We start from the raw sequence: 18675 nt of genomic DNA on the forward strand, positions 1-18675 counted from the left end.
ACTGACACGCTGATATTATAAACCTTTCTACTGATATTTCCTACATTAGAGTCATTATATTGAAGAAAACACACAGTAGAATAAAACAAACACAGTGAGAACATTATAAAAAACTCTCTGTGATAACCATGCAGGAAAACTGATCTTAAACCCTAATAAATGAAGCCCATGTCTCAAAATGTCTTCCTACTTCACCATTTTACAGACACGCCCAAGAATCTGCTGATGTTACTGAACTCCAGAAAAAGTTCAAATTAAATCTGAAGAAGAAGTTTCAGTGTTTAAATGGAGAAATGATAAACCTGGGAACCCAAAGACTCCTGAATGAGATCTACACAGAGCTCTACATCACAGAGGGAGACAGTGGAGACGTCAATAATGAACATGAGGTGAGACAGATCGAGGCAGCATCCAGGAGAACAACAACAAGAGAGGAAACACCAATCAAATGCAATGACATCTTTAAGCCTTTATCTGAACAAGACAAACCCATCAGAACTGTTCTGACAAAGACCTCATCTGAACAAGACAAACCCATCAGAACTGTTCTGACAAAGACCTCATCTGAACAAGACAAACCCATCAGAACTGTTCTGACAAAGACCTCATCTGAACAAGACAAACCCATCAGAACTGTTCTGACAAAGGGAGTCGCTGGCATCGGAAAAACAGTCTCTGTACAGAAGTTCATTCTGGACTGGTCTGAAGGGAAAACAAATCAGGACGTCCACCTCATATTTCCACTTCCTTTCAGAGAGCTGAATTTGATGAAGGACCAGAAACTGAGTCTGATGGAGCTCCTTCATGTCTTTTTTAAGGAAACAAAAGAAACAGAAATGTCCAAATTGGAAAAGGTTCTGTTCATTTTTGACGGATTGGACGAGTGTCGTTTTCCTCTGGATTTCCAGAACACAGAGAGAGTGTGTGATGTAACTGAATCAGCATCAGTGCAGGAGCTGCTGATAAACCTGATCAAAGGGAATCTGCTTCCCTCTGCTCTCATCTGGATCACCTCCCGACCAGCAGCAGCTGATCAAATCCCCTCTGAGTGTGTGCATCGAGTCACAGAGATACGAGGGTACAATGACCCACAGAAGGAGGAGTATTTCAGAAAGAGGATCAGAGATCAGAGCCTGGCCAATAACATCATCACACACCTGAAGTCATTAAGAAGTCTCTACATCATGTGCCACATCCCAGTCTTCTGCTGGATTTCAGCCACTGTTCTAGAGAGGATGTTGGGTGAAGCAGAGACTGGAGAGATCCCCAAGACTCTGACTGAAATGTACACACACTTCCTCATCATTCAGACAAACATCATAAGAGAAAAATACTCACAGAAGCAGGAGAGTGATGAAGAAATGCTTCTTAAACTGGGACAACTGGCTTTTCAGCAGCTGAAGAAAGGGAACCTGATCTTCTATGAGGAAGACCTGAGAGAGTGTGGCATTGATGTGAGAGAAGCAGCAGTGTACTCAGGTGTGTGTACGCAGATCTTCAGAGAGGAGTTTGGGCTTCACCAGAGTAAAGTGTACTGCTTTGTTCATCTGACCATTCAGGAGCATTTGGCAGCTCTCTATGTGCACATGGCATTTATGAAAGAAAACAGTAATGTTCTTAATCAGAGTCAGGTCTGTAACACAATTTCAGATGTCCACAAGTCTGCAGTAGAGCAGGCATTAGAAAGTCAAACTGGACATCTGGACCTTTTCCTTCGCTTTCTTCTGGGTCTCTCACTGGAGTCCAATCAGAAACTCTTACATGCCTTAATATCACAGACAGGAAGTAGCCCCCACAGCAAAGAGGAAACAGTTCAGTACATTAAGCAGGAGATCAGTGAAGATCTTCCTCCAGAGAAATCCATCAATCTGTTCCACTGTCTGATTGAACTGGGTGATAATTCTCTAGTGGAGGAAATCCAACGCTACCTGAAATCTGGAAAACAAAGTGAATTCTCTTCTTCACAGTGGTCTGCTCTGGTGTTTGTGTTACTGACCTCAGAACAGGATCTGGAGGAATTTGACCTGAATAAATATTTCAGTCCAGAAAAGATAACAGGTCTGGTTCTTCTGAAGATGATGCCTGTGATTTCAGCATCCAGAAAAGCAATGTAAGTAAATCTTATTTACTTAATAACTAGAACTGTTCTGCTGTTAGAACGAGAGAACACCCCCCCTAAAACTAGCTGACTGAAAGGTGTAATAAACAGGTATGGTGGTTGAGACACAGTCAGTGATGAAACACCAGAAGCAACAACAGATGACTTGAATGTCATCATGGAGGAAAAGAAAGAATGGAGATGTGAGTTGGTTGATTCAGTAAATTAGCTCAGGTCAGGATAATCATATCTACTGTCTACTCCTGTTGATGTTAGCCTAACGGTGACTGAGCTAACGTTAACATACACTGTTGTTGCTAGGTAACTTCAGACTGTTGGCTAAATATTTTATGTAGATTAGAACATTCTGTGTAGCGTGAAAACAAGTTGACTTTGTAACGTCGCCAGTGCCTGCACAGCCAAACCCGCGGCTACCAGCACGCTCTCTTATAGCCTCCGACACACGTACCAACAATAAGCGCAACTCGCGGCACCTGCATGCGTTGCTATTTAAACTTCAGAATTCCTTCACTCTGCTCGCGGACATAGTCTGTGCTAGAGTTAGGGTGGTATGCTGTATCATAGCGCATAGTGCAGCGAGAGGTAATTTCTATAGGTCTAGGATTACTAAAAGCATCCCTTGAATTCTCTTCTCAGTATTTGTATCAGAGCGCTAGGCGCTCTGAGAGGTAATTTCTCAAAAGCAATTTAAGAAAGGTTTCACTAAGGTTTCAGCACAGTAATTCACATTGGAGCGCGCAGCTTGGCGATGCGGTAGCGCATTGGGCACATGTCCAGAGGTTGTAACGTTTTCGGTTCGAACCCCGCTCTGGACGTGCCTTCCACACATCAAGCATTCATCTGCACTCCATTAAACCCTCATTATCCCATTATATTATTTTCCCATCCTGTATAATTTGTACATCCAACAATTCCCCTGTTCAGTCGCACACTCTCTCTATCTGCCCCGGACACCAGTCCGCTCTCCCCTCAGCATCCTCGTAGAGGACGGGGCCGACCCGGTACCTTCCCCCTCCTAGCGTTACCGAAGCTCCCCCTGTAACAGACTTTAAACCGCGCATTCTCTCTCAGCAATGTATGACAAGCAGACTCTGGATACTAGTTTAATATTAGACTCAATATGATCATAACTCAGTGGTTTTCATATCAGAGGACAGATGAGGTGGACAGTTAGGATACATGGAGAGATGGGATTGAATGGACACATGGAGGACAATGAAAAATGTTCTTTATATTTTATGTTTGTGAGAATGTAAATATTTTAATTTGTTTATTAACTAAGAGTGGTTGTTTATGCATGAAAGACAATTATTAAAGTAATGATCAACATTTTCATATAATTCCATATTAATGTTGCTGCTGTCTCTCTGCACCTGATATTACACAATAGTGCTGTAACACACACAGTTCATAAAGGCTTTCTGCTTTTTCTATTCTAAACCCCTGTGGTTTGGTGGATGTGTCTCTGACAGACGTCCTGTACAACAAGTCATTTATTTTACATTTTCAGCTACAGCGCTCAGTTTAAAATAAGTTTGTTTAACAGTGGAAATTGAGTCTCAGATTATTTACATTTTATTCACACACAAAACATTAATGGTGAACATTTTTGACTTTATAAAATGATTCTCTCAAGTCTTGGTGATCGGTCCCTATTAAACAATAAAAAAAGACATCTTTTTTTATATTTATAGTTTAGTAGCCTACTATTCTGTTTGGCAGAAATTGTCTTTATAATCATCTTCATTATTTCCTGGATTTTGTATCACCATTGTCCCTAAATGTATGTAAATGCAGGAAATGGGATTCATATCTAAAACATTCCCCCCAATAACCAAAGTCACACCCTTGCTGAAAACACATAAATAAGTTCTTTGAGATGTTATAACTTGAGGTCATACGGGTCACATAGACAAATGATTGAGACTGAAGAGCAGGTATTAAATGTGTGGAAGACAGTTCCAAAAAAAGAAAAGTATTTTAGAGGTTATGAATTAATGAAGGTTTATTGAAATTCTGATTTATCACAGTGAAATTGACTTAATATTCAACACATGTTCACTCAGTGTTCAGAGGAGAGTCTGTAAAAAGCTGTTTTCATTGACAGAAACATTTCACTGTCACATTTACAATCTTCAATCTATTTTAAACAATGTGTTTTCACCTTAAATTTATGTTAGACTTGAAGTACAATCATGCAGACACTGAGTTAATTTCATTATTAATATTTTTATTTAAAAAAATCTTATGTCTTGGTAAAGGGTTTTATTTGAGTTTTTAGAAAGGGTTGAATGTTTAATACTCATTAGAGACTGTTTTTATTTACACTTCATTATATAATAGTATAAATGTGTTATATGCTGATTATCTTTTCTTTCCTTCTTCTCCTAATGTCCCTAAACAGGGAAAGTCAAACACAGTGTAAGGGCTTATGACAGGTAGCTACATTAATCAGTCATCACTGGACTGGTTCTCATTTTAGTAGTTAATAAAATATATCAGAATAAAATAATGTCATAGCTGAATAATTAAAACTAATAAATAAGAATCATTAAATCTAACTCTGTATGACTTTAACCTTTTTTGTTTCATATTGAAGTATTAATTCAGTTCATGCTCCATGTTTATACAGTGTGTTGGTGAAGATGCAGCTGAAAACTCACACCAAGTTTAATCCAAACAGCTCTGACTGTAAAATATTATTACAGTATTTAAAGGTTTTCTCTGACTGGTGTTTGTGCTTTTGGCTTTTATAAGAAGGAGAAGGTTCAGTAAAAGCCTTGAGAGCTTGTTTGATAATTTGTACTAGTGTTCATTGTGTTATTTTATTTCCCTCAGTATCAGGTGTGATAAGATTGAAGGCGGAGGTGGTGCATCTCTGGCATCAGTGCTCAGGTCAGAAACCTCCAATCTGAAAGAACTCCATCTGATTGTGGATACACTGGATCTGTCTGAGAATAATCTAGGAGATTCAGGAGTGAAGAGACTCTGTGCTGTATTGGAGAATCCTCAGTGTAAAGTGAAGAAACTGAGGTAAGATCATCTCTCTGAGAGTCACAGCAGCTCAATAAAAGCAGCAGTATTAGTTACTGTATTAGGAACTAAAATTTCCTGTACAACATGCAGAACAAATATATTAGTCAATGTGCATTAATAAGAGTAGTGAGAAAATTAAATAAAGCTACAGTTAGTTATATGTGCATTAAAATACAGTTACACAGAGATAAATTCTACAAAACTCTGCTCATTACTTTTAACTTAAAAATAAAATACCACAATAACACTCCGAATGAAGATATAAATGAAGATGAAGATTGTCCATCACGACAGACACATCATCTTTCAACAAGTCTTCCTCTCACACCTGAGAAAACAAACTCAGGAATTAATGTTTTAAGCTTGATATTATATTTTAGTATTTTATATGTTTTAATTTAATTTTATAAGTTTATTTCCCCTATGTAGTGCACTATAAGTCTGTCTCTCTCTCTCTCTCTCTCTCTCTCTCTCTCTCTCTCTCTCTGGATAACGTCTTCATTATCAGTCTGCTGTTTTCTGTTCAGATTTCAGATTCAGCTGCTCATAGTTTATCACATACAAAATATAAATTCATTTAATACATGGATCATCTTTAAAGTAAATATTATACCTAGATGAAGATCTGTTGATGAAGAGTGTGTTATTGTGTGTCTGCAGGTTGGAGAATTGTTATTTCTCAGATGAAGATTGTTCTGCTCTGACTTCAGCTCTGAACTCAAACCCCTCACACCTGAGAGTACTGAATCTGTCTAGGAATAATCTAGGAGACTCAGGAGTGAAGAGTCTCTCTGCTCTACTGGAGAATCCTCTCTGTAAACTGGAGACCCTGAGGTAAGATAATCTCTCTGAGAGTCACATGACCTGATCCTCACTAAGACACTTTCTCTAATAGTGAGACTGAAGCAGGGGTTTTAGGTTCAGCATCAATGACCTGAGGAGGAAGAAGTTTCTTTTCACTGTACACTGATGATTTGAGTGTTTTGGTCAGATGTGTGAGTTTCCGGGTTTAATATGAGAAGTAAATAGTATATAGTACTAAAAAGGTCATATAGATAGATAGATAGATAGATAGATAGATAGATAGATAGATAGATAGATAGATAGATAGAGTAGCGTCTCCAGGTTGGATCACTCGCTCATGGAGTCAGCCGCATCCTTCCCAAAACTCAATTAACTATTACACAGCTCACAACTGAGCTATCACTACTTATAATCGTCTCATTGTACCTCAACCGACATGCTGTAACTCATGAGAGCCAGGCGCCGGGATGTCTGATGGCTCTGGATAACGTCTGATCCCCCCCAACGAGACTGGATACAAAGGAGGAATCCTGCCTCCATGAATGTTGGAGTTCTGCAGACCATCAGTACTGATAGCCCAGCCTCACACCTGGAACTCACCATCAACTTGTGACCTTACCATACAAATCACCCTGCGCCCAGCAGTTTTATGGCCGTTAAAAGTCAACAAGAATTCCCTAATCCAAACCGAATCAATGCCTTAACCGGGGGATGACCAAAGCTCTGACTGAAGACACACACACACACACAGACATATAAACACACACACACACACACACACACACCCAAAGCGTCTGAAAACGCTCATCCTGACCCCCACATGCACACACGAGAGTTCCTTTATTTCAATAAAACAACAGTAAAACCCTACCTGACCCATGCCTGACACATCTGTATATGTATTCCCCTTTTGCCTTTATATTTTTATGGTGGTATTACCACTCATGACCTGTTCTGTGTTTTCATGAAATAGGACATGTTTTATAAGATAAGAATGTATGTTTTAATTGCCTATACCCAGTTTCCTCTCCTCTCATACTGTTTTTTTCATGTCTACTATCAAAATGATCCTCTTTTAATTTTATAAGCAATAGTGTAGACCTTGTGGTCATTCAAGTACATAATGTGAGCCTACGATACTTTAATTAAAACTTTATCCATTCCTGACTTCACCATAAAATATGCAAATGAGTGCCCGAGAGGAGACAAAGAAACTTTTTCCCTCCAAAAGTTCAGGTGTAGGATTGGTCACTCTGAAAAACTGGGCATGACCAAGGGATCAATAAAAACCCTAAGCACCCATCTATCGTGGCTTTTTTAGCTTTGGCTTTTTGCTCAGCTTTTTGTTCTTCTCAGCTTGGCCCCACGGGGGCCAACCCCCTCTGCGGTCGGGGGGGCCCCCGTGCGCCTTTTCTTCCCGGCACGACCTCTATCGTCGCCCGACTCGACTCCGATCTTTCTTCGGGACAAGACTTTCACTTTCTGAGACTTTGCCGGCAGCTTCAACTGAAGAACTTTGTTTGCACCACCGAAACCTTTTTCGTTCCAGCAGAATCTCTTGCTTGCTCCGAGGACTTTGAATCTCCGAACCTCCTTGATCCACTACATCAGGACGCTTGTCAACGAATCAATGCAAGTAAAAGCTACTAATTATTTTAGATCCAAAGTTCTAAGCTGAAGCCCCTTTATTAAGGTGAATCCTAATTACCTTGACGATTCTCACACGTGGTAACCAAAACTCGATCTGAAACTTGCCATATTTGATCTCTTCTCTGTTTCTTTATCTCTCTCTCTCTCTCACTCGCTCTCTCGTTCTGATTTCCTCCGTATTCTCTTCCTTAATCTCAATCTCTCTTTGCCTACTTATCCCCTCTCTATAATCCTTAACCTGTCTTTTATGTATGTGTGTCATAGTTAGTATGTGTTGTGTGTTTTTGTTTTATTAAATGCATTTTATTCACAAGTGATTGTCTCTGTGCTTTGCTCACAATTTCGGGGTCCCTGAAGATTGCTCTTGCTACATGCTAAATTACAGCTAGTAGCAAGTAGTTATTCTTTCTTGGCCAGGAAGATAACTTTCCCTGGAATTAATGCATAATTATACTGTCTGTTCGGTGGACGAACAAATCAAATAATTGTGTTATTGATTCTCTGACAGTTAGTTCTAAGAACCCCCATTTGAATATTTATAATTAATTATAACCAGTTATATTTACACGTAAATATTTAAATGTCGAGTTAGATTCGCTACAATAGATAGATAGATAGATTAATTGCCAGATCTGCATTTAAAAAGATGTCTCTACAGGAAGTAACATCGCGACAGGTCAAAGGTCATGAAGTCAAAATAAAATTAGCAAATAAAAACTCCAATTTCTGAAAAGAAATAAATACACATGAACATGTACATCTGCTACACTCATATACAACATTTTTATAAAGATGAATAGTATTTTTCAAGGTATTGAATATTTTGGACTGATTGAATGGTGATGTATCCAATCACAGTTAACCTTCCTGAGACCCAGTCACAACAAATACACTGCATGATGTCAGTGGTAGTTTAATGAAAAGATAGGGACTTTTAAATAAAGTTTTGAAGACTAACTTGTTTCGGGACACACTGGAGGAGGCAGAGAGTTCACAACAACAGAACTTTACTAATGCTGGCAGGCAGATAAGGAAAATCAGGCAGGCAGAGTTAACTCAGGCAGTCATAGAACCCAGGCATATTACAGAGATAATGGCAGGTATGTGCACAGCATTCAGTCTCAATACTCACCGCTGCCACTGGCGAGTGAATGTTTTAAATAGGCGCTGGAGAATTAGGTGCAGGTGGCGCAATTAGTGTTCTGGTGACAGCGAGCAGGGAAGTGTTGTAGTGGCTGGCATGTCCATGACATAAGATAAATTCTGTTAGTTATCTTATTCTGTTGACCTACGGTTACTTATTTAACCTCCTCATAAGGAAACTCCAGCTAATAAAAACTACCAGCATACTGATGTATTCTTATCTTTTTTTCTGTGAATCCAGACATCCAGCTCTGTAAAAAGAGGAACAAAAGACCATCACATCTTTTTTCCAAACAAGTAAAAGAACTGAAGACCTGGAAAAAGTCTTGGTTTAAATCCTTTGCAGTTAATGAAGGAATCATCAGACATCATCAGATTCTAGTCTTTTACTGGAGCTGTCTTCACTTCCTGCTTGTTCTTGTAGTGTTTAGCTTTATTTTTACCTTAAGCAAGTGAAATGATGTTCAGCTGGACTCAGGTCAGATGATTGATGTGGACATCAACTTGTTTGTATTAAAAAGTCTTGGGTTGCTTTTGGAATTAAGCTTCAGGATATTGTCCATCTGCTCATTGTCCAGCTTTGTCAGTGTCCAAATACTAATGGACTTATTAATAATCTAAATAAACTGATCTCTGTCAAAGTGAATGTAAGAAAATATAAACAACAGCCAATATTTACACTCAACACAAACAAATGTTTTGTGGTAAACTCCATGATTTTCAGCTAGCAGTGACTCCTGCAGTAAGCTAACTTATCTTTTATGCTACACTGATTATGTCAGTGCAGTGCATTGGTTTGTTCCATCACTGAGAGAAAAAGAATATGACACTTACTATTATTCTTTATTAACAGGTGATATTCTGAATTTAAATAAATATTGTACAGAGGGATCTGTTGAGTATCTGTTGATGAAGAGTGTGTTATTGTGTGTCTGCAGGTTGCGTGGTTGTGATTTCTCGGATGAAGGCTGTTCTGCTCTGACTTCAGCTCTGAGATCAAACCCCTCACACCTGAGAGACCTGAATCTGACTAGGAATAATCTAGGAGACTCAGGAGTGAAGAGTCTCTCTGCTCTACTGGAGAATCCTCTCTGTAAACTGGAGACACTGGGGTAAGATCATCTCTCTGAGAGTCACATGACCTGATCCTCACTAATGAGGAGCACGGAATAGTTATAATAATTATAATTAATAATAATCGAATGATTTATCTTGAATTTAGTGTAGAGGAATTAAGTAAATGTTGATCGCTTTAGCTGAGCACTGTTGCCATTTACTGTACACGATTTTGACTGACATCTCTCTCTACATGTGCGCACACACGCCAAAATAGCGCGAGAGTGTGCGCTCAAATATGCTCTAGACGATGTCATACATCTATCAATCTGCACAGCGCCGCTTTAATTCGAACACATCTACACACACCATATGACTAAAACACACACATATACACACATATACACACACAACGTGACTGAACTGCACACCTATGAACACACACACACCACGTGACTAAAATACACACCTATACACACACTCACACACCATGTGACTAAAATACACACCTATACACACACACACACCACGTGACTAAAATACACACCTATAAACTCACACACACACCACATGAATAAAATACACACCTATACACACACACACACGCCACATGACTAAAATACACACCTATACACACTCACACACACCACATGACTAAAATACACACCTATACACACACACACACCCAACGTAACTAAAATACACACCTATACACACACAAACACACACACACCACATGACTAAAATACACATCTATATACACACACACACACACACACCACGTGACTAAGATACACATCTATACACACTCACACACACCACATGACTAAAATACACACCTATACACACACACACACACCATGTGACTAAAATACAGACTTATACACTCACACACACCACATGACTAAAATACACACCTATACACACACACCACATGACTAAAATACACACCTATAAACACTCACACACACCCCATGTGACTAAAATACACACCTATATACACACACACACACCAAATTACTCAAATACACACCTATTCACTCACACACACCACATGACTAAAATACACACATATACACACACACACCAAGTGACTAAAATACACACCTATACACACACCACATGACTAAAATACACACGTATGCACACATACACCACGTGACTAAAATACACACCTATACACACACACACACCACATGACTATAATACACACCTATACACATTCACACACACTTCACGTGACTAAAATACACACCTATACACACACACTCTCACACACACACCACGTGACTAAAATACACACATACACTCACACACACCACATGACTAAAATACACACCTATACACACACCACATGACTAAAATACATACCAATACACACTCACACACACATCACTTGACGAAAATACACACCTATACACACTCACACACCACGTGACTAAAATACACACCTATACACACACACACACACACCACATGACTCAAATACACACCTATACACTCACACACACCATGTGACTAAAATACACATCTATACACACTCACACACACCACATGACTAAAATACACACCTATACACACACACCACATGACTAAAATACACACCTATACACACACACACTCAGCGTGACTAAAATACACACCTATACGCACGCACACACACACACACACACACACAACGTGACAAAAATACAAACACTCACACACCACATGACTAAAATACACACCTATACACACACCACATGACTAAAATACACACCTATACACACACACACCACAAGACTAAAATACAGACTTACACACTCACACACACCACATGACTAAAATACACACCTATACACACACACAAACCACATGACTAAAATACACACCTATACACAAACACACACACACCACGTGACTAAAATACACACCTATACACACTCACACACACCACATGACAAAAATACACACATATACACACACCACATGACTAAAATACACACCTATACACACGCAGTTTATAAAATAGAAGTGTGTGTGTCACCTATACACACACACACACACCACATGACTCAAATACACACCTATACACTCACACAGACCATGTGACTAAAATACACATCTATACACACTCACACACACCACATGACTAAAATACACACCTATACACACACACCACATGACTAAAATACACACCTATACACACACACACCACATGACTAAAATACACACCTATATACACACACACACACCACATGACTAAAATACACACCTATACGCACGCACACACACACACACACACAACGTGACTAAAATACACACACTCACACACACCACATGACTAAAATACACACCTATACACACACCACATGACTAAAATACACACCTATACACACACACACCACATGACTAAAATACACACCTATACACTCACACACCACATGACTAAAATACACACCTATACACACACACAAACCACATGACTAAAATACACACCTATACACAAACACACACACACCACGTGACTAAAATACACACCTATACACACTCACACACACCACATGACAAAAATACACACATATACACACACCACATGACTAAAATACACACCTATACACACACAGTTTATAAAATAGAAGTGTGTGTGTCACCTATACACACACACACACACACACACACCACATGACTCAAATACACACCTATACACTCACACACACCATGTGACTAAAATACACATCTATACACACTCACACACACCACATGACTAAAATACACACCTATACACACACACCACATGACTAAAATACACACCTATACACACACACACCACATGACTAAAATACACACCTATATACACACACACACACCACATGACTAAAATACACACCTATACGCACGCACACACACACACACACACACACAACGTGACTAAAATACACACACACACACACCACATGACTAAAATACACACCTATACACACACCACATGACTAAAATACACACCTATACACACACACACCACAAGACTAAAATACAGACTTACACACTCACACACACCACATGACTAAAATACACACCTATACACTCACACACCACATGACTAAAATACACACCTATACACACACACACACCACATGACTAAAATACACACCTATACACAAACACACACACACCACGTGACTAAAATACACACCTATACACACTCACACACACCACATGACAAAAATACACACATATACACACACCACATGACTAAAATACACACCTATACACACACACATCATGTGACTAAAATACACACCTATAAACACACCACATGACTAAAATACACACCTATACACACACACATCATGTGACTAAAATATACACCTATACACACACCACATGACTAAAATACACACCTATACACACACACACACCACGTGACTAAAATACACACCTATACACACTCACACACACCACATGACAAAAATACACACATATACACACACCACATGACTAAAATACACACCTATACACACACACATCATGTGAATAAAATACACACCTATACATGCCACATGACTAAAATAAACACCTATAAACACACACACCACATGACTAAAATACACACCTATACACACACACACACCACATGACTAAAATAAACACCTATATACAAACACACACACACACCCCATATGACTAAAATAAACACCTATATACAAACACACACACACACACCATATGACTAAAATACACACCTATACTCACACACACACACACACACGCACCACGTGACTAAATTACACACCTATACACTCACACACACCACGTGACTAAAATACACACCTATACACACACACACCACATGACTAAAATACACACCTATACACACACACACACCACATGACTAAAATACACACCTATACTCACACACACACACACACACACACACCACGTGACTAAAATACACACCTATACACTCACACACACCACGTGACTAAAATACACACCTATACACACACACACCACATGACTAAAATACACACCTATACACACACACACACCACATGACTAAAATACACACCTATACACTCACACACACACCATGTGACTAATATACACACCTAAACACACACACACACCACATGAGTAAAATCCACTACACACCTATACAAACACACACCACATGACTAAAATACACACCTGTACACTCACACACACACACCATGTGACTAATATTCACACCTAAACACACACACACACCACATGAGTAAAATACACATCTATAAACACACACACATCACATGACTCAACTACACACCTATACAAACACACACCATATGACTAAAATACACACCTATACAGACACACACCACCTTAGTAAAATAAACACCTATACACACACACACACCATATGACTAAAATACACACCTATACACACACACACGATATGACTAAAATACACATCTATAAACACACACACACACATCACATGACTCAACTACACACCTATACAAACACACACCATATGACTAAAATACACACCTATACACACTCACACACCACGTGACTAAAATAAACACCTATACACACACACACACACCATATGACTAAAATACACACCTATACACACACACACACCACATGACTCAAATACACACCTATACACACACACACCACATGACTAAAATACACACCTATACACACACACACCACATGACTAAAATACAAACCTATACACACACACACACCCACCATGGGAGTAAAATACACGCCTTTGCACACTCACACACCGCATGACTAAAATACACACCTATACACACACACACACCACGTGACTAAAATACACACCTATACACTCCACATGACTAAAATACACAACTATACATACACACACACACACCACGTGACTAAAATACACACCTATACACACCACATGACTAAAATAGACACCTATACACACACACACACCACGTGACTAAAATACACACCTATACACACAAACACACACACACCACGTGACTAAAATACACACCTATACACACACACACACACACCACGTGACTAAAATTCACACCTATACACACCACGTGACTAAAATACACACCTATACACACACACACACACGACGTGACAAAAATACACACCTATACACACACACACACCACGTGACTAAAATACACACCTATACACACCACATGACTAAAATACACACCTATACACACACACACCATGTGACTAAAATACACACCTATACACACACACACAAACACCACGTGACTAAAATACACACCTATACACACTCACACACCACATGACTAAAATACACACCTATACACACAAACACCATGTGACTAAAATACACACTTATACACTCACACACACCACATGACTAAAATACACACCTATACACACACTCATGCACCATGTCACTAAAACACGCACCTATACACACACACACACACACATACACACACCACGTGACTAAAATACACACCTATACATGCACACACACCATGTGACTAAAATACACACTTATACACACACACACCACTTGACTAAAATACACACCTATACACACACACACACACACAACGTGACTAAAATACACACCTATACACACACACACCATGTGACTAAAATACACACCTATACACACTCAATAAAAACCTGTCAGAAAACACAACAATCTTATTATTCAGATAAAAGTCTACATTTAATTTTTAATGTTAACACATTTGATAAAAGTCTAACTTTTAATTTTTAATGTTAACACAGTTGATAAAAGTCGCTAACAAATGTATGTTGTGTTAAAAAGGAGGCCCACTGTCTCTGATTCTGAAAACCCCTGACATATAGGACCCTTTAGAATATTATTCCATACCCAAGACCTACAAAAGACTTAAATGAAATAATCCTAAAGATAGATCTAAATAAAATCTAATCTGTTAAAGCACTAAGACATTACAGTCTGAACATCATGACTTTGTATTATTCCACTAATGCAGTATTTAAGTTAAAATCCAGACATGACTTAGGTGAACAATGGACCAGAACAGACTCCATCATTCAGCTGTTCTGTCTATTGATAAAGGAATTCTCAGCACTAGAAATACTAGTATGGTAACTGACCGTTTTACTCAAGTCCAGTCTCGGAGATACTCTCTGATGATTCCACCCTCAAAGAAATAGGATAGAAAAGTCACCAAGAGCATGAAGTAGACAAGATACAAGCAGCAGGAGAGATGAGAGAATGAGAGAGGAGAGAACAATAAGAGAAGAGAAGAGAAGAGAAGAGAAGAGAAGAGAAGAGAAGAGAAGAGAAGAGACTGTAGAAAATAAATAAATAAAGAATAATACATACAGTAGTATCAGTATAAATGAGGAATGAAATAAGAGGTGTATAATATAGATTATTGTAGAATAATAATAATAATAAAGGATCTACACGACACTGCTTCACACACAAGCTGTAAAAGAGATAATATTACATGGTATACCTGTGAGAGAGAAAATGTCATGAATTTAATGAACTCCTTTTTTAGTAGCAAGACTCTGAAATGATGGGAGGAGTCAGAAAAAAGAGTGAATGAAATTTTCTAAAGTTACATACTGTGTGTATATTTTTGTTTATTTTTAAACAATATTACATTAAGACGTTTTGTAAGAACATTTTTTTCATTAACAGGTGATAATAAATCCTCATGATATTCTGAATTTAAATAAATATTATACAGAGGGATCTGTTGAGTATCTGTTGATGAAGAGTGTGTTATTGTGTGTCTGCAGGTTGGAGTGTTGTCGTGTCTCAGATGAAGGCTGTGTGGCTCTGACTTCAGCTCTGAGATCAAACCCCTCACACCTGAGAGACCTGGATCTGTCCTTTAATAATCTAGGAGACTCAGGAGTGAAGAGTCTCTCTGCTCTACTGGAGAATCCTCTCTGTAAACTGGAGACACTGTGGTAAGATCATCTCTCTGAGAGTCACATGACCTGATCCTCATTAAGACACTTTCTCTAATCGTGAGACTGAAGCAGGGGTTTTAGGTTCATCATCAATGACCTGAGGAAGATGATTGTTTATTTTTTCTGCACACTGATAATTGGTCACTGAGTCTTTGGGTCAGATGTACGTATGTTAGATCCACTTCATAAAATGTGACTTGATGCAACTGCAGTGTTTCTGAAATTACAATGAAATTTACTAAAACATGTTTACATTAGATAAACTGTAACTAATCACAGAGACTACACCTGGAACACAGACTATAAATGCTATATAAATGCACTGTGTTTGAGTTACGGGGTTTAAATGCAGCAGTGAAATTCTTTAAAGTGAGAATTTGTTCTGTTAGAAAGTACTCATTCAGTTAGTCTGTCTCTAGTGGCTCTGAACCGGGTTGCCAGATCTGCCAGATCAGGAACAGATGAATGAACAAACAGTATCACACCCATGCAGTTTTCCTCAGTATTTTTATCACTAAGGTCTTAAAATTGTCTCATATTATTACACATTTTGTCAGAAATACAGAATCCAAAACCCAATGTCTAAACATTAAGGTATTTATCATTAATAATGTTTATGATGAGTGTTTTTAAAAATCATTCCCTTCGCTACATTAGTTATTGAGATCTGATTAGAAAGACAATGCAGAGGTGTGTGAAGCAGGAAGAAGCGATAAAAATCATTTTTAAAGTAAATATTAAACCTAGATGAAGATCTGTTGATGAAGAGTGTGTTATTGTGTGTCTGCAGGTTGCGTAGGTGTGATTTCTCAGATGAAGGCTGTGCTGCGCTGACTTTAGCTCTGAGATCAAACCCCTCACACCTGAGAGAACTGGATCTGTCTAGGAATAAACTAGGAGACTCAGGAGTGAAGAGTCTCTCTGCTCTAAAGAGGGAAAATCACAATCTACAGACAGTGAAGTGAGTAATGATCTGTTTTAGATAAACACTGAAATGAATTAAAAGACTGATAGCATTATTATGTTTATTAGCATTAGTTTATACATTTCCATAAATATCAGATTAATGTGTTACAATTTCACTATATTCTGTTTAATCAGACGTTTTCTAACAATTTGCTTTAATGCTGTTTGGTGTGGATTTAAATTTCATGTGAAAGTAGAAGACAGAGAATCTGAGACTACAAAATATCCAAACTGAGTGCATGAGCGTGACTATAAATGAACACCTCACCTGCCGGTATCACCCTGCTATCTCTTTATTCTGTGCTTCCACACTGTGTCTTCTCTCATTCCTGTAAAATTCACTTCAGCTTCTTCTTAAAGTCTGCACTTAAATATATTCATGTAGAGCGAGAGTTGAAACACAGCAACTCTCCAGAGACGGTGAGAAGAGAAGAGAAGTGATGTGATGGTTTCTGGTGGAATTTCTTGTTTGTTCTAGCTAAATGTTACAGATTGTAATGAAAGACATTTTGAACAGTAAATTATAAAAAGAGGATAATAATGTTTCTCTGGGAGCACAGATGATTTCCTGCTCTTGATCAAGCTAGAACTTGGTCATAAAGTATGACAGTCCAGTCTGTATTTATTTACTCAGACGTTTTTCTTTTCTTTTCAGTTGGTGATGAACATCTGTGGACGAGATGAAGACTCTGGTGTTCCTGCATTTCCATGTTGGGGATCAGACATTTAATACACTGAGTGTCACTGATCACTTTATTAGGAATAACTGTACACCTGCTCCTTCCTGCAATTATCTAATCAGCCATTCATATGATAATTCATAAACTCGTGTTGATAAATATACTGTATATAAAAATAAATGTAGATACAGATCACATGTACAAAGAAAATAAAGTGTTAGAAACATTCAGCTGTTTTACACACAGTCTTGTGTAGTTTTGTAATGAAAACAAGCAGTGAATTTATTC

General features: G+C 38.4%; 1 protein-coding gene across 10 annotated transcripts in view; it reads left to right on the plus strand.

The window, feature by feature from the left end:
* The window catches only part of LOC131362393 (uncharacterized), a 50629-nt gene extending 32012 nt beyond the window's left edge, over positions 1–18617 (plus strand). For 8 of the 10 annotated variants that reach the window (XM_058404319.1, XM_058404323.1, XM_058404322.1 and 5 more), the window contains 7 exons: positions 206–2110; positions 4958–5152; positions 5816–5989; positions 9691–9864; positions 16565–16738; positions 17532–17702; positions 18363–18617. In XM_058404319.1, the coding sequence (XP_058260302.1) occupies positions 206–2110; positions 4958–5152; positions 5816–5989; positions 9691–9864; positions 16565–16738; positions 17532–17702; positions 18363–18369 (2800 nt within the window). In that variant the 3' untranslated portion in view covers positions 18370–18617. Of the gene's footprint in view, positions 1–205; positions 2111–4957; positions 5153–5815; positions 5990–8993; positions 9025–9690; positions 9865–16564; positions 16739–17531; positions 17703–18362 lie in introns of those variants that run through there. The other 2 variants (XM_058404321.1, XM_058404328.1) reach the window with 2 other exon arrangements.
* Positions 18618–18675: the final 58 nt, after the last annotated feature.

This window comes from Hemibagrus wyckioides, linkage group LG12 (assembly GCF_019097595.1).
Source record: "Hemibagrus wyckioides isolate EC202008001 linkage group LG12, SWU_Hwy_1.0, whole genome shotgun sequence".
Taxonomy (NCBI): Eukaryota; Metazoa; Chordata; class Actinopteri; order Siluriformes; family Bagridae; genus Hemibagrus; species Hemibagrus wyckioides.